Source organism: Eublepharis macularius, chromosome 2 (genome assembly GCF_028583425.1).
Source record: "Eublepharis macularius isolate TG4126 chromosome 2, MPM_Emac_v1.0, whole genome shotgun sequence".
Lineage (NCBI taxonomy): Eukaryota > Metazoa > Chordata > Lepidosauria > Squamata > Eublepharidae > Eublepharis > Eublepharis macularius.
In genome coordinates this window covers 11,405,002-11,427,864 of record NC_072791.1, presented here as the reverse complement: position 1 = coordinate 11,427,864, position 22,863 = coordinate 11,405,002, and the positions used below count along the sequence as shown (strand labels likewise).

Genomic DNA, 22,863 nt, shown 5'->3' with positions numbered 1-22,863 from the left:
CGCGAGTTTTGCGTGACATTGCGCAAAAGTCGCGTGAGAAAACGCGGTATTTCGCGTTTTCCCCGCAAGATGGCGCAACGTTCCGGAGGCAGGTAAGCCATCTGGAAACGGCCCAGTAGACCCATTTCTGTAGACTTCCATTTGAATGTTATACATATTTCCCCATGTGACAGACCATACCACCCGCCGCAGCACGTTAAAAAACTTAAATTTTACAACGACCAAATAATTCCACACGTTCATATTATTTACACACTTTATTGCATATTGCCATCTTTTTTTAAAAAAATGTACAGCCTCATAACATACACAGCATGTCCTGCTAGCTAACATTCTTGCACCTAGAACCACTAAACTGTTTGCTACCACTAAGCTACATCATAGTATACTTCAGTTTACAAACTATCACTTTTTGTCTTTTTTTGGCATGAATTAAAAAAAAAATCTTTAAAATGACACACCCAGGAGAGACAGAGAGAGGAAAATAAAATTTAAAAAGAGTGGCTACTTCCACCCAGCACCAGTCTAAATGAAGAAATGGCACATGGCACATGGTATTTACCTGCACACCCTTTTTTTGTTGCTGTCGTTGAAGGAAAGAACACAAAAGAAATGGCAGGTGCAACCCAATAAACAAGGTTGGTTGTAGAAGTAAGAATAGTCTTGGAAGAGCAAGAAAGAAAGAAAAAAGCCTTTAACCAATGCCCGGCTTCTCAATTTTGCCATCTGTGCAGCATGAATTCCTGAGAATCCTGGGAGATGCTGTAACCCCCCCAGCTGCAGAACTGAAGCAAACTCACCTGTGAACACTTAACACTTTTTGCACAGCACAAACCTAACTCCGTACAGGGTGGTTCTCAATGCACTGAAACACCAGAAGACTTTTGGGGCAGAACTTATATGCATAAGTTCTGGATCACAGAACCCAGACACACTGCGGGCTCAAATCAGAACCTGGGGGTTGCCTTATGGCTGATCTTGAAGAGAATTGAGCTCTGCCCCTACGTGCAAAGCCAATGGGTCAATTCACACAGCCTCTTTTAGGGTTTATAGTTTAGTCTATTGTCTTTCCTTCCAATCCATCAGATTGGACAGGCTCAAGATTTAAGCATTTTCTCGAGTGCTCCTTCATTACCTGGATGACCTCCCTTTGTTTGCAACGGTATGATTGGACTGATCATGGGCGGGAGGGGCTCTAAAGTCTCTTCTCCTATGCCCCCCCCTTCAATTAAGGCTTACCAATTTGAAGTCCCACACAAAGGAGGGGTTGCGTGGTCCAATTTTCCCACCACGAGTGCACAGATTTCCAAGACATTAATTGCAGGAAGCAATACTGCAGCACGTGCGCGCATGAGCGAGGGGGGGGGGAGGAGAACCGTTGCAAACCACACAAAACACCATTTGTTGTGTTAAACTGTCTGCATGGTTTTCCAGAAGTGAGTGTACTTTTGGATGGCACCATCAGGAAATCAGAAGTACTGGTTCAGCAATCTCTGAACCACACTGAAGTCGCCACACGGAAGGACTGCAAGATGCTCCCACTTCCAGAGTGGTCCCTGCTGGGCTACACGGCCCTTGTAGACAGCGAATGTGGGCGTGTCCTGGGAGAACAAGGTACCCGCCTTTCTCCAGAACACATTCTGCGGATGCGACTATGCCCTGGAAGCTGCCAGTTTATGCATGCCATCCTCCATCTCTTGAGCTATGGAGTAAGAGAGGTCCCCTTGAACCGAAAGCTGTAGAGACAGCACCATTCCTTTTTAATTTTTTCTTCCAAATTCAAAACATGCTTTCGTTTCAAAAATCTCAAACTGTTAAAATGCGAATTGTCGGATCATCCAAACTCGTTTTGAAAAAGTCAGTTCCTCAAATCGTATCCAACCAAATTTCTTCCAACTATAAATGAAAAAAAAAATTATATAAAAAGCAGAGGCACTTTAGTTAAGGAACAGTTATGGATCAACTAGGTTTCCAACTTCCGTAGCAAAGTGTCGGGTCTTTGCACATTCGGCAGGGTTCACAGCGGTTCGGAGAATCGGCTTTTGCATTCTTACTGTTTCATAAGCTATTTGAAGAGTTGCCCACATGTGTGGAGCATCCAAAAGTTGAAGAAAAGCTAGAGTTGTAAAAAGAAAACACACACACACACACTCTTTGATGCACACTCTCTCTTTGACAGCTCTCTACAAAGCGATCTTCACAGTTTCCGCGCTGCACCGGGATCTGTACTACCCTGTGCCAACAACTGTATTTTGTACAAACTATAGAAAACTGCACATTTTGCTCTTCAGTACACAAGGGGGGAAATGTCATCCAAATTCATTACCAGTCAATATCCTTTACAAGGCCAACACATTTCAAAACAGCATTAACTACTAGTGCAATAGGGACCAACTAAAAATCTCCACAGGAAAGAAAACACACACACATACACACCATATCCCCATTACATTTCATATCACAACATTGTGATTATAGTAAAAAATCACTTAAAAGAAAACCCACAAATAAATAAAAGCAAAACAACAAACAAAAAGTAACAGTCTATATTCTCTATAATTTAAGAATATTAAGCCGTGCTATAGTATTGGCATTATTTTAAAAAAAGTTTCCCAATTATTTTTTTTCGTATTACTATTTTTAAATTATTAATTACTCCCTGAGCAATCTGGGTTTAGTAGAATTTTGGATCGACATTTTTACAGGTAGTTCTGATAACAAATTTGCAAGACAAATATGAACAGCGAAACACATTTTCGAGAAACAAACAAAAATAAAACTTGTTTTGGCCTCTTTTTCTCTCTTGCTACTTTTACATTATAAATTAAAGTCCCTAAAAAGTCAACCAAAGCCAGCCCCTTTACAACTCCCTTGGCTAGAGACCGACCTCTAACTCCCCGATTTCGAGATCCAAGATAATCTTGGAACGAAACCCGTGACTTGACATCTATGCAAGAAAGGGACGGCGCTCTCTTCACCCTCTTCCCACAATGATTTCAGGTGCTATAAATCTGGCTCCATGGCACTGCAAGTTCATGGATCATTGGGGAGGCAAGGACACACCCACAATATGGGGAAGGCTCCCAAGAACCGTTTTTGTTGTAGCAGCCCTACCCCCGCCCCAAACTATAATACGTTTAACAGGCTGGTCTATCCGAAGAGGATGAAAGAGAGACTGCATTCAAAATGCAGCTATAACATACTTCCGTGCACATGTGCCTGCATCTAGTGTGCATGATAAACAACTCTCTGGGTTATGCCACAAGGTTTGCACCTGTGTCTAAACACTCAAGTCTCTCCCGGAGTTGCCTGGTTTCAGGTGAGTGTTTGCAATTGAACTGGCCCAAACAGAATCAATTCTCACCTATATTTACAGAGAATACAGTTTGTTCCATTGGGTGGGGAAAAGAAAAAGAGAACTTAAATGTGGGGCGCTTTGCCTCATAATTAAAAAAAACACACACAAAACATTCCCCCTCCCACTGGTCTCAAGCAAAACAATGAGAGAACTCCACATAACGTATTATCACAGCAAGAGGAACGTCCTCCGGGCAGTTTTCTTCAGCAGGAGTATGGGATTTGGGAAGAGAAATGGTTCTCATTAGAAACCAGCAACAGAAGAGGAGAAGATAGTCCATCAAGAGGGGTTTACAGAGAAGAATGAAACTAGCACAATCACCACAAGAAGGGCAATTCAAGTTTTGAATTAACAGGAACGAATTACTTCGATTCTTTACCAGCAACGATTCTGGAGTTTCTAACGGACTTCAAGCTACCTGCAGTTTCAGTGTCAACAACTTGACTCTCGGCTTATCCCAACCAAGGCTAGTACATACGGTCTCCCTTTTTGCCCTGCCCTCCCCCATGTTAAATCTCCCTACTTTTTTTCCTGGTCCCCTTTATAAGCTTATAAGGTCCAAACCGGGCAAGATGTTGGGAGTCCCATGTATGGAGCCTCCCCAAGGTGTCTTCCCTTTAAATAGCACACAAGGCCTCGATTCCAATGGCGGCTGCAGCACAACATGCACGAAGCCTTTCCCCCATGCTGCTTTTATAGTTCCCAATGATCCCACAGGGTCATTTGGGGCTGGGAGAACTGCGGGGATGGAAGGGTGCCCCAAGGGTTACACAACTCAGACCCTTCTACATGCTGGCACTTTAAAAGGAAAAAAAAACTATGGTAGAAGCATACATAGAATTCCCGCCATCTTGTCTGTTATTCCATTAGAAGCTTTGTTCATTTCCAATAGGAATGTTTTTTTTTTAACTTTCTCTTTCTTAAAGTTTGTGCTTGAATAGCAGAGAAACTGCTGTTTGGAATACCGCCTTGGTTGAGGGAAAGGAAAGGGAATACTTGCCCAGGCAACAGCGTCTGCATGTGTGTTCATGCGTGCACACACACACACGGGCGAACTTCCTGACCCTCCACCCACACAATCAGATGCATACACAGCACCCTTGCACACATGCTTCCATGAGCACACGCACTCAAAATGAGAACAGAGACGAGCAGGACTGCTCGAGTTGTAAGGCAGGCAAATCCCGGCCTTTTCAACACGGCTGCTCAAGCAGTTCTTCTAACACGCTGAACTCTCTTTTGGTCGAAGGAAATTCAAAAGTTCAGTTTCGTGATGGGCCGCTCACGGCTGCTGTCCGCCAACTGGTTGGTGATGCGTTTGCGGTTGCGCTTCAGCTTGGAAAGGTCTTTGTCGAAGACTTCGCCGGACCGCAAAGCGGAGACAAGATCATCAAACTCCCCACCTTCCTCGCTGTTCTCTTTTGCCTTCCTGGCCTTCCGTTCCCGCTCCCGCTGTTCTTTGAGCTGGGTGGGAGGGGGGAAAAGAAGACAAGGACATTTAGAAGGAGATCTCAACGCTACCAAAATTAATGGGAGCAAAGCCGGGGAACTCAAAGGCTATAGTACCACACCACACATGAACACACAGGGAACTGCCTCAGATTGAATCCAACTATCGTGCTGGAACATTGTTGTTATGTCGTTTTTGGGAGAACTTGAGGAAGAAATATTTAGGGCCGTTTATATTTTATAAACGATCTCCTTCTTTGCAGAGATTAATTCCGACGTTACTATTAGATAATGATAAAAGGACAACGTTGTTGGTTGCTAAATTTCTGTCGGCGGTAATTCAGTGTAAAAAGAGATTTAAAAAGGGTTGTTTCAATGTGATGCAATATCGTTTAAGTAGATAAGTAGAATCAGACTATCAGGGTCAGCATTGTCTACTCGGACTGGCAGCAGCCGTCCAGGCTCTCAGGTGGAGGTCATATCACCTACTGCCTTATCCTTTTAATTGGAGACGATGGGGACTGAACCTTCCACATGCAAAGCAGAGGAGGCTCTTCCACTAAGCCAACGCCTCCCCCCTGCGAACTGACTGGTTTTTATGCATGACGAGTGAAAGATTCCATCCCTTGAAGACACAATTTCAGAAGCTGGCTGGTTCTACTTGATTGCCCAAATTTTGATTTTTTAAAAAATTTCTTGTGAGAAAGGAACTTGTGAATCTTTATTTTTGCGCTGGCGTCTCTTTCCTCGGCATCATATTTTCCCAATTAAAATGCAATGATTTTCTTGAAACAACTGCATAAAAGAGAATCAGCGGCAGCATCAGAAATATAATTCGCACATAACCCAAACCAATGGCAATGGCAAAAATCACAAACAGGACAAAAAGCTGCCCCCGTCAGCTCATCTCGGATCCCAGCCACCTCTGGAGACAGAAAGAGAAACTCTATAGTTATTAAAGCAGATCTCCACAATGGATATTATAGGGCAGCCCCTGGAAACTACGGGCAGTCAAAATAGACAGCACTGGGCTAGAATGGACCGCTCCAGCACCTGGCACTCGGTGTACCCTGGACTGCATTCTTGAATGACTGGCCACCAAGGAAACAACATTCTTGTGTTTTATTTTTAGCTAACCTTCCCCACTGAGTGGATTACAAAACATGATAAAAACAATGTAATCAAACAGTGAAGCTCTTTAATGAACAAACCACTGCAGTGTGGCTAGGACTGAAGAACCGGCAAATGACACAAGTAGAGGGGCGGGGGGGAACCCCCACTGCCTAAGGCAACTTTATAGTCAATGTAACCAAAGAACTGTGTAAGGCAACAAAAACTATTTAAAGCTCGATAGACCATAATGAAGAAAGGGTGGAAAACACTGAATTGCAGTAAAAGGACGTGTGTGTGTGTGATATATACAATAAATTTTGAAAAATGCTACACTACTACTCCTCAGCTAATCCATTATACTATAGTTCTTATCAGGGCTTTTTTTCTGGGAAAAGAGGTGGTGGAACTCAGTGGGTTGCCCTCGGAGAAAATGGTCACATGGCTGGTGGCCACGCCCCCTGATCTCCAGACAGAGGGGAGTTGAGATTGCCCTCCCCACAGCTCCAGCGGCGCGGAGAGCAATCTAAACTCCCCTCTGTCTGGAGATCAGGGGGCGGGGCCACCAGCCATGTGACCATTTTCAAGAGGTTCCGGAACTCCGTTCCACCACGTTCCTGCTGAAAAGAAGCCCTGGTTCTTATCCCTTTATAAGAATACCCTCCTGAACATTTGTGTTTTGCATGCTCAGTGAAGTGACAGAAGTGTGTACACAACGAGACTTTGTATACGTACCCTCCAGGTTTCAGATGTGCTGCAGGAAATCTCCCCCCAACAGAGACCCAAACTCACCTGAGCTTCCATGCGAGCCCGCCGCTCTTCTTCTTCCTTTCTCTTCCTCATGTTTTCATTCTCTTGTTTGGCTTCCGTCACAGCTTGAAGGAACTGGTCGAAAATCCCGAAGAACTCATCTGGCTGCGTTTTCATAGCATCTTCCCCAAAATGCTTCACAGCCTTGTTGAACTGGAAGAAGAAAGTCAAGGTTCTTGGTGGGGGGGGAAATCCGTTAGCCCAATGAAACCCTCTCCTACTCCCCTCCTTGGTTAAGGAAGGGGTCATTCTGGGCACTAGAAACTCTTAAAGTAACCTTCCATCATTCTCTACTTCTGAATAAAAACTGCGGGTCTGAAAGACGGCTGAAGATCTTTGCTCGTTCCTTTTATAAGACCTCACCAAACTTGTCTAGATCCCCTCGGCAAGGTGAAAACGAGGCCTTCACATTGCCTGGGCAAACAGGGAGGTCTCTATTTGCCACTGGCTGTGCTGCCGTGCCCAATCTTATTGAGCCTGGGGGCACTTTTGGGTTTCTGAGGATGTGGAATGGAAGTGGGTGCCACCACAAAATGGCCACTATGGGGGACGTTCCAAACCTCCTAAGATGGAGGCAACCATTTCTGTGGTCTTCTCTTTACAGACTCAATGTCTCCTGGCTTCTCTCTGAGCTGCCCCCTGATCCAATCAGGTGAAAGCAAGCCAGGACTGGCCATCTGCTTTGGAGGCGAAGTGCAAAAGGGAAATTGGGCTGCAGGATAGCTGAGAAGGAGGAAGAAATATGATTGAATACAGTAAAGGAGGATTTAAAAGAGAGAGATCCAGAGGAGTTAGCCCTGTTAGTCTGTAGCTGTAAAACAGCAAAAAGTCCAGTAGGACCTTTAAGACTAACCAACTTTATTGAGGTATAAGCTTTATTAAGGCATAAGCATCTGCCAAAGAGATGCATCTGACGAAGAGATGCATCTGACGAAGAGCGCTGTGGTTCTCAAAATCTTATGCCGCAATAAAGTTGGTTAGTCTTAAAGGTGCTACAGGACTTTTTGCTAAAAGAGAGAGAGGGGATATATGGTGGGGTGAAGACAGAGAATGGTGGGGAAAAGACGGAGAATGGCTGGAGAGGTGGCAACCAAAAGTCACGAGTGGACAGATTCAAGGGGGCTCTGTGGAGGGGTTATACACGGCCAACCAGGGAGTCAGCTTATTTGGCTAGATGTGGGGGGAAAGGAAAGGACTGGAAGGGTGTCGGAAGAGAGAGGAACGACCAGAGGGGATTGTTTCTATTTTAGCAGACAGTTGAGGGCCTGGTCACATGGGCACTAAATTCGTGTGTGATTGGGGGAAACCTCAACTCTACTTGAGTTTAAATGTGACCGTATTTACCTTCTAAATAGTTTGGGCCAGGAGAAGGGAAAAGGGCTCCCATGTGTACATGAGGAGACGCGGCTTTGTCTGTCCCTCCTTTCCACACAGCGTGCTTTTGCAGACACAAAAGAGCTGTGTGGGGTGGGCTCGTTCTCTTTCCCCGGTTCCACATGTCTCTTGGGCAAACACAAGGGAGAGAAAGAGAAAGAGCCAGCTCCCCAAAGTTCTTCTATCTGTGGAAGTACGCTTACGTGGAAGGCAAGACCGACTGCATGCACACATGGGAGTCTTTTTCCCTTTCCCTAAACCGTTGGGAAGGCGAGCACAGTCACACATTAAACTCAAGTAGAGTTGGGTTTCCCCCCAGTCACAGATGAATTTAGTGCATGGGTGTCCAGGCTCTGAGGAGCGGGAAAGCAATCGGAGGGGGTCTTCTAGAGTTCAAAGGTAGCAACGATGATCATGAGGGTGACGCTGGGCTTCTTAGCTGAGAAGATGATGGACGAAAAGGAGAAGATGAGTAAGTTTATATTAGCCATCTCTTTAATTCTCCAACATGGGGAATTCAGTGGCTTCAAAACACAGTTTTGAAGGTGGCTATTTCAGGGTCTAGGGAATGAGCAGAAGAGAGAAAACATCCAAGAATGTTAGCGTATGAGTGGGCTGCAAGACACAGAAAAAGGTAGAGATTCACAGCACGGGAAAAGGTGGATTATACGGGAGGCGGAAGGAGATGAGGTGACGGCCGGGCAGAGCAATCCACAGCAAAATTTGTGAACAGAATGTTGTGAAAAGAATCGTACTAAAGTGCGGGTTCAATTCCCTGCTCAGTCACAAAAGGGCGAAGAGTGGCCGGTGATCAGTTTCTCTCTCTTTGGCCCACCTCCAGGGGTTGTTGTGAGGATAAAATAGGTGTGGAGAAATCAGACATGCCCCTGCTCTGCCGTTTGAAGTGTAGGTAGGGTAATTTTTTCTCAATAAAAAGATTTCTCCGAAAACAGCTTCATTCAGTGATGGGTAAGCTCTGGCATGGTTTGCCTCAAATGAGTTCATTTGGGCTTGGATCAGACCTGAATGTGAATTAAACTTATTTATTTATGCTATTTATAGCCCACCTTTCTTATTAGGGAAGCAGCTAACACACAGTAAGTCAATACAATCAAAAGGATTGGAACATCCAATGATGAACGCAAATCAGAAACTTGAGGACTGAAGTAAAGCATAAGTATTAACATGACATGCGGCAAAATTACATAGTAGGATCTTACTTACAGTAACATGCAGTATGCGCTATACACAGTCTCTGGCTTAGAAAGAGCTATATTTAGAGACAAAGAGAGCTAACGTAACTTCAGGATACAATTAAATTCTCATTTTTTTGTTTTATTTATAGACCTCCTTCCTCATTAGAACAGAAGGATTTGAGTCCAGTGGCACCTTAGAGACCAACAATAGTGTAAGCTTTCAATAGTCAGGAGCTTACACCCTGAAAATCTTGTTGGTCTCTAAGGTGCCACTGAATTCAAAACCTGCTTTTCTACTGCAGACCAACATGGCTATACATCTAACCTTTCTCACTAGGACTCAAGGCGGATTACAAGATATCAAACAGTGAAATCAGACCGAGTAAGACAACCAATGAACAATGCAACAGAACAAGGATTACAGAAGTAAAGGACAATGCAAGTTATCTAAGGCAAAGGTATACTTATAAACAAGACCGACTGTGTTGCATAGGACTTCGAAAAGTCCTCTTGGAAGTTGCACCTCTGTTTCTGCTTAATGGGCCAGTGCCTCTCCTCTGCCCCTTTATTAACTCAGGAGCCATAAACCCAACGAAGCCCTCATGTTGCAGCACGGAAGATATAAAAACTCACCCAATGGCGGGGAGAGGGAAAACTTGCACTTTCAACTTCTCTTTGAAGGCCTGCTCATTGTATCTTATTTATTGCTGCCACATGCTTCCATATTGGAACCAAATGTGGCACTGAAGCTTTTAAAAAGAAATTCTTCCTTTCCACCCACCCCTTCTTTTCTGAAGGGAAGAAACTGCATCCATGTAAGCAGGAAGTTGTTAAAAAAACAGCTGTGTGCATGGAGGGGGGAGGAACTGCGAGCAAGATTTCAGCTAAAATAAAAGACAATACCTGGGAAATAATCCCAGGTGCCCATGAAAGGAAAGCACACACCCCAGAAGCATTCCTGGTGCTAACTATTTATATCCCTCTCATGAACCATTTTTGACATTAGATTAAACCAGATTTACAGCCAAGCCAGATGAGTATCTGAGAGTTCTACAAACAGCTTCCAACATTTCCCCCCCTCAGATATCAGGAGTATGGGGGCTTGATTCCAATCAAGGCCACTGCAGGAAGGGAGGGGAGAATTAAGCCTCCGCCTGTGCCATTTTCTTGACCTGAAACAGCCCCAAGGAGATGCTACTTGCCCCATTTGGGAGCAACCATATGGACAGTGATAAATGTATCTGTATAGTTGCCCCAACAGGGTAAATGGTGCTTTCCTATGGGCATTTCGAGCCTAGTGTGGGGAGGAAGGTTTACCCTGCTTCCCTAACCCAACTGTAATCAGCCCCTCCACACAGCTGATATTTAAAGTGGAAAAACCCTCACCAGGACTGTATTCACAGAACTCTCAGCATCTCTTCTGGTTTGACCCTCAAATGCCATGTAGGTGAGGCAAACACGCTTTCCTGAGGAACTTTTTGACTGTGTGCGGTACCTCATGTAGAACTAGGCCGCTGCCCGTGGAAGTTGCATTCCCCAAACCATCTGTCGAATGGGGGTAATTGTCACGAGCAGAATGACAGGAGTGGAAGGAAAGACCCGGAGCCGCAGAACCTTCCAATGACTATAATTTTCTTACCAACTCTTTGGCCTCTGCCAGAAGATCCTCCACATCCGAGAAGCCAAAGCTGGCCAAGGTGATAAACTGGCTGACAACGGTAATGAATTTGTCTCCCGGTTGGGACTGCTGAGACTTCTGGTACTCCAGCTCCTTTGAAGAAAGAGTTTTATTCCGATGAGCAAGGGACGAGCTGAGAGAGACACAGTCCAAGGGGCTGGTGGCGACTGGGGAAGCCCTCAAAACCCGCTTCACGCTCTTACTCAGTAGGTGAGACCTGCTTCGTTGCTGTGGCAAACACACAGGCCCAGATACTGCAATCACAAGGGGATAGATCACGTGGGTCTTTTCTACTTAAAGGTTATCCTCCTTCCAAGCGGGGTGCCGATTAGGCACACTCCGGTTAGCATTTCCTACAGTCAATATTGACAAAGGCGTGAAAGACGAATTGTGGTTGAACGTGGTGGTAGAAAAGTGAGGGCCATTTGTGCGCAAGCAGAGATGGGGCTGGAAAGGAGGAAGGCAGGGGAAAGGGCTGCGTCCTGACCATTTATCCACCTGCGCTGACGGAGAGAATAAAAAGACAATGAACAAACCAGGGCACATACAAAACACCGTGAAGGGACGCCCGTCCGGCACTCAGAAGTTCTATAAAACCTAATAAGGAATGACGACATGCAGGCTGGGGAAGAGAAAGCAGCCGGCCTCGAGAAAATAAAAGCTTCGCTTCCTGAATCTCAACGCTAGATCCTTAAAAAAGAAAAAAAGCCCTCTTTGATTCACAGCAGGGGACAATGAAGTGAGTAAGCCGCACTTACGGTCTCCACAGCTCTCAGCCCGCTCCTCAAGTTGCCAATTTCCTTTTCTAGCTCCGTCATGCTGCCGGAAATAAAGGAAAGACGTTACATTTTTCAAAGCTGCTTCTGGCAAATTTCCAGAACGTAACTCTGAAGTCACCTGTGTTTCTCCCATGGAGAGTGCTGGTGGAAATACACATCCATCTTTTGGATCAGCACCACAGATGGAGACAGTTGACACCAGCAGGAGAATAAGGGGGTGGAATGTAAAATGGACTACATGTGGAGGAATCCAGCTCTGAATATGCCTTTGTAAATAATTTTTAAGAAAACATACGCCATGCAAACAGAAGACAAGAATGACAGGGAGAAAGCCACCCTAAATACTACGTCTCATTTTTTAAGAACTTGTCCAGCCTCCCCTTTGGTGCATTTGTAACAAATAGGTACATTGGCACAGCTTTACAAGAAAAAAAGGCAGTATGTATGGAAAGGAAAATTAATGACACTCATGAATGATTCTGGTTAAGAGCGGCAGGACTCTAATCTGGAGAGCCAGGTTTGATTCCTCACTCCTCCGCTTGAAGCCAGCTGGGTCGCCTTGGGTCAGTCACAGCTCTTTCAGAGCTCTCCCAGCCCCACGCACCCCACAGGGTGATTGTGGTGAGGATAATAATAACACACTTTGTAAACCTCTCTGAGTGGGCATTAAGTTGTCCCGAAGGGCGGAATATAAATCTATTATCATCATCATCATCATCATCATCATCATTATTATTATTATTATTATTATTATTATTATAGGACAGCATCTGAGCTGCTGTTGTTTTCTCCTCTTCTTGCAGGTACTTAATGCTGGGCATGGCCAGAAGCTTGAGGCCTTTGGCACAAAATGTACAAGAGCCAAAGGGCTCTTGGCCCTTGACTTAGCTGGTAACCTACAACAGCCAGGCTAATGAAAGAGGACCAACTCCATGATGTGTTTTCCTTGTCTTGTTTATTTATATTAGATTGTTTCAATTGGTTGTATTGCAATTTTGGGAATTTTGGGAAGAAAAGTGGCACAGAAATGCCATCATAAATAAAAGTTGGTTAGTCTTAAAGGTGCTACTGGACTCTTCACTATCATAAATAAAGGTGCTTTAAACATCTATGTACATAGATGTAATCAGGAATACCTGTGGTCACAGAATCAGAAAAAGCAGCCACCCATCTGAAAGCACATATTGCACTGAGATGTCACGACAAATCTCTGTGCACAGAGGGCATGAACACGGTTTGTTGCCATGATCATCTACTCCCCCCTGCACACTGCAAAACCAGCGAGAGCCAGTTTGGTGTTGTGGTTAAGAGCGGCAGGACTCTAATCTGGAGAACCGGGTTTGATTCCCCACTCCTCCGCTTGAAGCCAGCTGGGTGACCTTGGGTCAGTCACAGCTCTCTCAGAGCTCTCTCAGCCCCGCCCACCTCAGAGAGTAATTGTTGTGGGGATAATAATGACATACTTTGTAAACCACTCTGAGTGGGTGTTAAGTTGTCCTGAAGGGACATCAAATGTTATTATGTTATATTATTCTTGCATCATGGTGTCTGAAGATGGGAGCTCTGACTCTCGAAAGCTTACACTCTGACAATCTTGTCAGTCTCTAAGATGCCACGGGACTCAAATCCTGCTGGTCTTGCATCAAAGGAAGATATGGCTAATGTACATCCCGATATGTTTATCACTGCTTTTCAGTCTTCTTGACATCTGCCTTGCTCTTTTTTGTGGAAAGGCAGGATAGAGTTTTTTTAAAAAACAAGCTTACTTGACTTTGGCAGCCTCGGGGACATCCTTTAGTTCTTCATGTAGGTTGAGAACTTTGGGGTATTTCTTTTCTACGATGGTGATGAGATAGTGCAACAGAGTAATGTTCCTATGACAAAACAAAGTGTGTTAACACACCTATTACACATGCAAAGAATATTGGGGGGGGGGGGGTGTTGTTGTTTTGTTTTTGTTCCTCAATAGGAAAATCATATATTTGCAATTACAGAGAAGAGTTCTGAAGAATGCAGTTGGTTTCTGAACTCTTATCGTGAATGCAAGTGACTTGCGGCTTTGTTAAGCCAATTGCACTCTATGGAGAACGATGCACAACTGCTCCGTTCTAGGAGAACCGGCCTTCTATTAAATGCAGCAGGCAATTCAGGTTGCTTTTTTGACATGGAGCAGCCTGGTACTACCCCCAAAAGCAATTCTAAACGAGGAACTGTTCTTAACTTTCAAGGCCAGCTTGGCTGATAGATGTTTTGAAGGTACAACAGTCACTTTGGGCCACAATAAAGCAGGCATGTAACGAGCTTTTGCCCCTGTCTGAAACTAAGCTTCTACTTAACCAAAAGAAAGATGTATCTTTTCTCTTGAAAAGCTTTCAGCAATTAGTTCTCAGACCTGTCAAACAGCTAAGTTCTTTGAACCACCTGTTTATCAGTACATTTATTTTATATAGAGTTCAATATTACTTTGCAACTCCTTATCAAACACACAGACACCTGTCTAGAGTTTATTTCACTTTATTGAAAATACACCCTAGTTTTTTAATGAAGCAAGTAATTAAAATATAAATGGTTATTAATATAAATCCTGTAAAAACAGAACACAGAAAGGCAATAAGAAATAAGTTTGCTAACATTTCCTAATAAATTCTAAGTTTAATATAATCAAAGTTTCTATGGAATGCATACGTAAAGAGAAATCTAAATTCTTTCAAGAGATTTCTTCCATCAGAGCTCTGACATTCTATCTGAACTTGCAGTTTTATAAGTCATCATATGCAAATATCTAAGAGCTTTTCATGTGATAGCACAAACAAACGATAATTGGTCTGATGCTTCATTGAATATTCATAGTTTCTATTCCTTCCAATTAGTAAAAAATGACGTTACACTCAAACTTGCAAAACAAAACTATAAATCTCTGAGAAATGACAGAAAAAGTTAAGTTGAGAGATCACTATTGGTTGAATCTCTGACAGAGGAACATTAATCTCGATAAGAGTCCACTATTTTAATTAACTGTCAAAAGATTAAAGCACACCTGTTAGAACTACCTAACACTTAGAAAAAAACACACAGACAGTTCATGCAAAGTTTGAAAGTTCATCTAGAATACAAGCACATGGCCTAGTATTGCTTAGTATTGACTATTGTAATGTGCTTTTATCTATATTGGTGCAACAGGCAGATCCCTAAAAGCAACCACATGTCAACACAGCTGTGCTCCATTACGCATGTTCACAAGTAATTTTTTTGCTGTTCTATGTGGGTGTGAATTCTTTAGCGCTCCCTCCAGCAGATAACGAAAGAGAGAGGTTCCCGAGTACGGCCTTCCCTCCTGGAAGAAACCATAAGCCTTCAAAGGCAGGAACGACTTACTTGTCAATGCTGGATTTTGTGTCCGCGATCTTGTTCAGGCTCGAGATTTTAAAGCCGTACGCATTCCCCCTTTGGCCTTTGTTCATGTAGTTGCCAAAGGCCAAAACTACCTCCAGGATCTGCTTCAAGCTCTTGCTGTGGAACACTTCCTTGGAAGCGGTGCGGATGGCTGCCGGGGGGGGGGGGGGGCGAGGAAGGAGAGACATGCAGTCAGAGACACGCAGTCAGAAAATACTACCCAGTCAATGGCACGGGTTCACAGTGGTGTTATAACTCATCATTTCTATGCCTTAATAACATGCCAATCCACAGCGCCTGCTGGAGCATAAATTGCCAAGAGAAAGAGAAAGGAAGGGGAAGAAAGAAAAGAAGCGGGAGAGAGAAAGAACAGAAAGAAAGATTGCATAGAACAGGTTAGCGTAACATGTTACCCCTGGACTGACTGCTGGGGGAGCGTGGGATGCTGAAATCCCCACTGCCCCAGGGGCTGCCCTTGCTGCGTTATACAATGAGTCAACTCAAAGGCTATTGTGCAAACCACCTGCTGGTAGATAGTGTCACATGGTTTTAAGCTCCTCCACGCTCTGTAGTAGTATTTAAATGTACTTTATTATGCTGAGGTGGTAGTAGAAGGCCCTACAGGAAACTGCAGCCTTACCGGTCTGCCAGGCCTGCTGCTCTTACTAAGCCTCTGAACAAAAACACGACACTTGGTCTCGCATCTGTCACCCTGAAAACATTTGGTGGTGGTGGAAATCACATTGCTGAATCGTTTCTGAGCTTAATGGCCAAACTCCTCCCCCAGTGCCATGGTCCCAATCTGAACTGGGCCTCTGCGGCACTTCTATATGGTGTTACCACCTGTAAGACAGAACTTCAATATGGCTGCAAGCCTCCGTGGAGAACTTGTGTGAAAGATAACGTGTCATTTGGCCTTCTTGCAGTTGCCAATGTACTTACTTTAAAGTAATACAGCAAAGGAATTGGCTGCCTAGGGATGTGGTAAGTTCCCCTGCACTGGCAGTCTTCAAGGGGCGATTGGATGAATACTTATCGGGGATGCTTTAGGCCGTTCCTCGATTCTGCAGGGGGTTGGACTAGATGGTCTGTAAAGCCCCTTCCAACTCTAGGATTCTGTGAGTCTATACTAACAAGACCCTTTCGTGCCACAGTTATGCTCTTGTCCTAACTCTACCCCGGGCTGATGCCCCATACTTTCCGCTACTGATTTAAAAACCTTTTAGAGAAAGAGACAGGAGGAAAGGGGGAAAGAAAGGGGGAACTTGGTTTTACTATTAGCAAATTTCGACATTAAAAAAGTAACCTACCTTCCACTTTAGGTTTAACTTCAGCCACTCTCTCGGCAAATTTCTTTTTAAAATACAACGACTGGAGCCTTTGTTGATAATGGTTTATCCTTCAAGAAAGGGGGGGAAACACATCCAGTTGGGGAATAGCAAAAAGTTTTGACGGGAGGTTTCAGAACTTGTCCATTTCACACATATAACCCACTTTCCTTCCCTTGTGATACCCAGGCGGTGTACAGCTCCGGAGGTCGCCCGTCCAAGCACAGACTAGACTCAGACCTGCTCTGCTTCAAGCACGGTTATCCACGTCATGTGCCTTCAGACCCTACCCCGGGATAACAGCGTGCCACATGCCCACCACTATCTGAATGTTAAATATAATAGAGATGTTGGTGGATAAAAATCAATGATTTTTTTTAAAAATCAAAAAAATTCGATTTTTAAAATTTAAATTGGATTTTTTTTAATATAATGCTTTTTAAGGAAAAATCTTTCTAAAGATAGTTTTCTATTTAAGATACATGATATAGTCCAAAGGTTATCATCATGGAATAAGGATTATGTAGCATGAGGCTGTATATTCATGCAATGTTTAAATTATTTGGTAAACAAATTCCACGAATCCGTTCACACTGTCATGCTCTCCCAGAGGTTTCTGTAAGATTATTGGGCAGTTTTTCTATCTAGAAGATATTCTCACAGATGCTTGGTTTTACAGCTCTCAAAACTGTGCATTTGTGTCTGCAGAGATCACGTCTCTTCTTCACAGGAAAAAGGTTATAAAATAAAACATACACGGTTGAGAAAAAGATCGTAATCCCATTGTTCCTTTGCAAATCTTTGTACACAAAACCAACCCCTTACCTCTTAAGTGCTAAGTTTCAAAAAATTCAATGAATAGAAGATTGTTGGGAGTAGACGAGATCTGCACAAGAAGCTAAGTGTGAGGAGACTTTATGTAGAAAAGAATGAGTCTCTATGTAGAAAACCATGATTTAAATCTAGTCTTACTGATTAGTGATTTAAATCGATTCAATTTAAATCAAATCCACCTTGGGAGATTCCCCCTTCCTTGTCAAAACAGACAGGCTGAGTGTCTCACAGCTGATCTATAGCAGATACCTCACCCACCCATTGAAATGAATTGGACCGGCCCGATTGCTTCCAGCCTCTTCCTCCGTTCACCCAGATTGGACAAAGATCAACCATCTGGTTTAACCCACAAAATGTTTCTCGCAGCCTTGCATCGTCTCCATTTGCCTTGGAGTTGTGCAGTGAAGGGAGAAGAAGGGATTTCACCCTTTCCTTTAATCTTCACCGCAGTTTCAGTATTTGAAACAACCTTCCTCTTGTTTTATTATTACATTTTAAAGAAGATGAACACATTTTTCTTTAAAGGAAACATTTCCTCCCATTTAAAATACTGAAAGGGGGGGACCCCAAAACAGGTAGCCTGATTTCAAATAGCAAAACAGAATGGAAGTTGGAGGGTTAAACTACACCTCCTTTCCCTGCACAGCCCCGAGATTAACTGAGGCTGTACAAGCTTGCACTTTACATTTTACGGGCAAGAACCCATCTTTGCATAATTGCCTCTTCCAGCAGCCTTCAGCAACTGCTCCAACCTTGTCTCAGCTTTACTTCTAGACAACCATTTTTTACCTTTAGGGCAGAAGGTCTCTCCTTTGCCCTCCTCTCAAACACATACAACCTATGCTTGGAACAGCACGTGGCTTGCCAAGTTTTTCCAACCTCTGCAGGCTGAATGGATTTCCCTGGGCAGGGAAAGATTACCTGCTCATTTCGAAGAGGAACCTGTCCGCCTTGGCCATCCGATCCAGCTCATGTTTATGTTCTTCCAGGAGGTCAATGTCAGCTTTCTCAGGAACGAATTTTAAGAGCTAAATAGCAGGGGCGGGGGGGGGAGAAGAAGCATGCTTTTAATTTTAGACAGCATTGCTTGTTTCTAAATGTCAATAAGGCCCAAAGCGTACAAGAAGAACAGATAGGAGGAAGAGAACCTGCCTTTGGGAGCCTGAACAGCAGGAGCGCCCTGTGCATCTAACTGGGCACAGCAGGCCATTGCAGGGATTCACATGACCGCTTGTCAATAGACACTTGGCCTCTCCATGTTTACTAAAGGAAGCATGCAGGTGCACACCTCACCCCACGGCGGTGCAATGGAAGAGAGGGTACTCGTCAAGTTCATTACCAGAAGTGCCTGGGAACAGCTGCTCAGTTCAGGCACGTGGGGCGAGAGAAGGCCCAGTTCAGGAGTTTGGGATGGATGTCCAAAAATCACTAAATAGGCTGTAACCTCAACAAGTCATGCCTTTGTGATGCTGCCAGAATGGTCAAATGGTTCTAACAGAGGGAAGCTGGAATGCTTAGCGAAAACTTGGGTGGTAGATGATAAATGCTGGAAATCTAAAGCAGCTCCTCCACAACGTGGAACGCTTTCAGAGGGAGCTGAAGGCAGAAGAACTTGATAAAATGACTCCAATTAGAGCAGAGCTTGTAGCTCTTCCTCCCTCCCTCCGTCAAATCCCTATGGTTAGGCTCAGGGGTCATTTCGTAGAAAAAGAGCTGGAGGAACTCATTAGCATAACTCATTAGCATAGGCCACGCCCCTTGCCATCACTGGAAGTGTGTCATTAGCATAACTCCTTAGCATATGCCACACCCCCAGACATCACCTATCCTGGTTGTTTTGGACCCAATCCTGGCCATTCAGAGCTGAAATTGGGCCCAAAATGGCAAAAGGGGGTTGGAAATGGCCAAAAGGGGCCCAAAATGGTCAGGATTGGGCCGCTGCTGAGCGGGAGAGTGATCCACCACCCGTCAGAGACCTGATCCGGGCCATTTCGGCCCCAATCCAGGCTGAAACAGGCCCCAAATGGCTGAGAGTCAGGTAGGCGGGGCAACCTGACATGTGACCTCTTTGGGGAACTACCGGAACTGTGTTCCTGCGCGTTCCCCCTCGAATGAGCCCTGGTTAGGCCATTCAAGCTGTACCATTAAAGGAAGGAAAAGACACTGACTGGCCTAAAACGATTAAGATCCTCTAGGTAAGGCCTTCTCTGTATGATGCAGCCACTGAAGGAAGGCGGGGGCGGCTACAAGCGAGTGGCCTTTTCCGGCGGATCCTCGCCCAACACTCTAATCGCTACACCCCCACTGGCTCTCAGCATCAAGTACTTTCCAGTCACAACTTAGGTTTCCTCTTGCAGCAAGATATTTCATCTGAGGTGCACGGCCAGAGGAGAAATCAATCACAGCTACGGTGTGAGGGTGGGACGAACCTGTAATGGCCCAGTGGCAAAGAATGCCTGAGCAAGCCCTTCTGAGAGAGGCGGTAGAAAAAAACCTGCCTCCCGAAAGGGAAAGGGAGGAAGAGGGATCAATTTTTTCCTACTGCTTATCTGAGAAGGACTTGCTCAGAAGTTTGCTGACAAAAGTATTTCGACACACATCCTGTAGAAAAAAACCCCCGCTCTCCCTCCCCTGGAGTTTTGACCCCTGGCGGGAAGTTTGCTTGAAAAACAGTGTCATTTCTGCACAAAGTGCCAGTTCAGAGAGAGGCCACTTGGCTGTTCAAACAGGCCGTCAGAAACCCTGAGCGCTTTTGCCTTTTTTATGGCCTGCATTTTCAGAGAGACACGAGATTCAAAAATTCAACCTGGAATGAACTGATTAAAAAAAACACACAAAACAATCTCCAAGCAGACTAGTTTAGTCGCAACTCCAGGGCGTGGCAGTGCTTTCGAGCATTCCTCTCCCACACAAAGAATGACTTCCCAGGTGTGGTATGATCTAGTCAAACCACTTTTGCCATCCCCGGGATAGCCTCCTTGATAATGGCATAGATGCAGAGGAGTTAGCCGTGTTAGTCTGTAGTAGCAAAAATAGAAAAGAGTCCAGCTGCACCTTTAAGACTAACCAACTTTACTGTAGCATAAGCTTTCGAGAACCACAGATCTCTTTGTCAGATGCATGGAGGGTCAGAAGAAGTAAGATACCCTCCATGCATCTGACAAAGAGACCTGTGATTCTCAAAAGCTTATGCTACAGTAAAGTTGGTTAGTCTTAAAGGTGCTGCTGGGCTCTTTTCTATTTTGATAATGGCATGGCTCACTGGCAGGAGAGACCTCCCCGTTTCCTCACTCCTTTCAGCAATTCCTCAGCAGGGCCGGGGAACTGGAATGGTATGGAGCGGTCGCACATTTGTACGATGTCTCGGGCCTTAAAGGGAGCTTTGCAGAATTTCGATTTTAAACACAGGGAAAACTTGGCATGGCGAAACAGCCGTGTAAAGACAAAGAGGGAAAAGGCAGCCAGGAGCCCTGGTGACCAAGGAACACAGAGGTACAGAGATCCCAAGCGTGAAACGCACTCCTAGCTTTCTGAGTTGAACAGACACTTGCACTTGGGTATTGTGTATTCTCTCTCCTTTCCTCCAAGGGGCTCAGGATGGCGTACTTGATCCGCCTCCACCTCCACGTCAGCCTCATTACAGCTTTGGGAGGTAGACTATTTATTTATTTACTTTATTTAGATTCTGCATTTCAGCCCAGTAGGAAGCCTAAGAGGTATATTGTTCTCCTCTCCTCCAATTTATACTCACAACTACCCTGATGGTTAGGCTATAGAGTGTGTGACTGGCCCAAGGTTACTCAGAGCCAAGCTACAAGAGACGAATTACACAAGGAGAAACACATGAAAGGAGTCGCAATGTTAGCCGGGAAGCTGAGTTTTAAAAGAGATCAGAAGGCTTTGTCAATTTCCCATCTTTACAGAGCCAGGGAGATCTCCGCTCAGAGGGTTGGTTAATTTCCTCTTTGCCTCTGGAAGGCTTTGTCAGTTTCACCTCCCCTTCTAGGAGGCAAAGAGGAAATTAACAAATCCTCTGAGCAGCTCCTAGCTCTGTAGAGAGGGGAAATTGACAAAGCCGTCGGATCTCTTTTAAAACTCAGCTTCACGCCTAACATTGCAACTCCCTTCACGTGCTCCTCCTCATGTAATTCATCTCTTGTAGCTTATCTCTCAGTGAGCTTCCACAGGAGAGGGGAAACTTGAACTTGGGTCTCCCAGATTGTAGTCCAACACTCGAATTACTATTGGCTAGACAGAGAAAGCGGTCAGCCCAAAGCCGGTTACTAAGCATTTTGGCTTAATCCCAGATCTTCCTGGTCCTCATCTGACGCTCTTGATGTATTTCTTCAATCTATCTCCGACAGTCCACGTGTTTTCTTCAGAGCATCCGGGAAGCCGCTGCGCTCACCTGCTCCAGCATGTCTTTTGGCAAGTCCTCTTGCTCGTCCATCGTCAAAATCGCACGTTTGATTTCGTCGTTTGATAACTTCAGCCTGGAAAAGCAGCAACGAGAGCAGAGGATTATATAAGGAAGGCAAAGCTTAGGCAAGCATCGAAGAACCCCAGTGTCAAGTGGTATCACTCTGCCAAAGAGATGGCATCGTTTGTAGCAGCTAAGATCCTCGTCTGGAGAGACAGGCCAGTGATGGGGGCGTGGGGGAAGCAGGGCGAAGAGGAAAAAAAACAGCAGAAAGGCCGGAGAGAGGAAGCGGGAATGTGCAGGGGAAATCCAGGTGCATTCTGGGCCAGGTTTCTCCTCATTTGATGCTCAGCACCGAGGGGATGGATGCGATGAGAAGGAACTCAGGAAACAAGGTGAGCTTATTCAAGGATATAAAAGAATGGACAGGTGTCACTGATCTATCTTTTGAACAGCATTTATTTTTAATTAATTTATTTGTGGCATTGCTAGACTAGTTTTATATTTGGAAAAAAAATGCAGCGTTTCACATTTTTTAAAAAAAATTAATGCTATCATGTTTAAAAGCCGTATACAGTATGGGGCCAGCATTAAGGACTGCCTACTCCCATATGAATGTACCCAACCACTATGGTCATCTTCACAGGCCCTTCTCAGGCCCTCTTAGTTTCTGAGCCTAGATAGGTGTCAACCCAAGAAAAGGCCTTCTCGGTCATGGCCCCAAGATTGTGGAACTCCCTCTCCGAGGAGCTTCGTCTGCCCCCTTCTATCACTGCCGCCTGCCAGCTGGGGAAGCCATTTTCATTCTGCCCCATATTCCGTCCATGATCTTTCTTTCCTGCCTTGAGTTTTAAATTTGCTGTTTGCCGTTTTATATATGCATTTAACTGTGACTGGAACTGTTTTTAATGATGTATTTTTATTTCTTTAATTGTTAACCACCTTGGAGTCCTTTATTGGGCTGAAAGACAGGCTATAGATATTGTAAATAAATAAGTAAATATAAACAGACATTGGCCTCATTTGCAATGACTCAGCTTGTTAATGCTGGGTACAAACATGATTTTATGCTTTCTCTCCCCTCCACTCGAGCACAAAGTGCAATGGAAACCTTCTGGATCGCTTTCAACCAAA

General features: G+C 44.6%; 1 protein-coding gene across 2 annotated transcripts in view; it reads right to left on the bottom strand.

Moving 5' to 3' along the window:
• Positions 1-242: 242 nt before the first annotated feature.
• DAAM1 (dishevelled associated activator of morphogenesis 1) overlaps positions 243-22,863 on the bottom strand; it is a 210,934-nt gene continuing 188,313 nt past the window's right edge. For both annotated transcript variants that reach the window (XM_054970185.1, XM_054970186.1), the window contains exons 17-25: positions 21,718-21,802; positions 18,231-18,337; positions 16,458-16,546; positions 15,130-15,298; positions 13,521-13,628; positions 11,734-11,794; positions 10,937-11,068; positions 6,710-6,880; positions 243-4,822 (exon numbers count right to left, since the gene is read on the bottom strand). In XM_054970185.1, the coding sequence (XP_054826160.1) occupies positions 4,613-4,822; positions 6,710-6,880; positions 10,937-11,068; positions 11,734-11,794; positions 13,521-13,628; positions 15,130-15,298; positions 16,458-16,546; positions 18,231-18,337; positions 21,718-21,802 (1,132 nt within the window). In that variant the 3' untranslated portion in view covers positions 243-4,612. The remainder of the gene's footprint in view (positions 4,823-6,709; positions 6,881-10,936; positions 11,069-11,733; positions 11,795-13,520; positions 13,629-15,129; positions 15,299-16,457; positions 16,547-18,230; positions 18,338-21,717; positions 21,803-22,863) is intronic.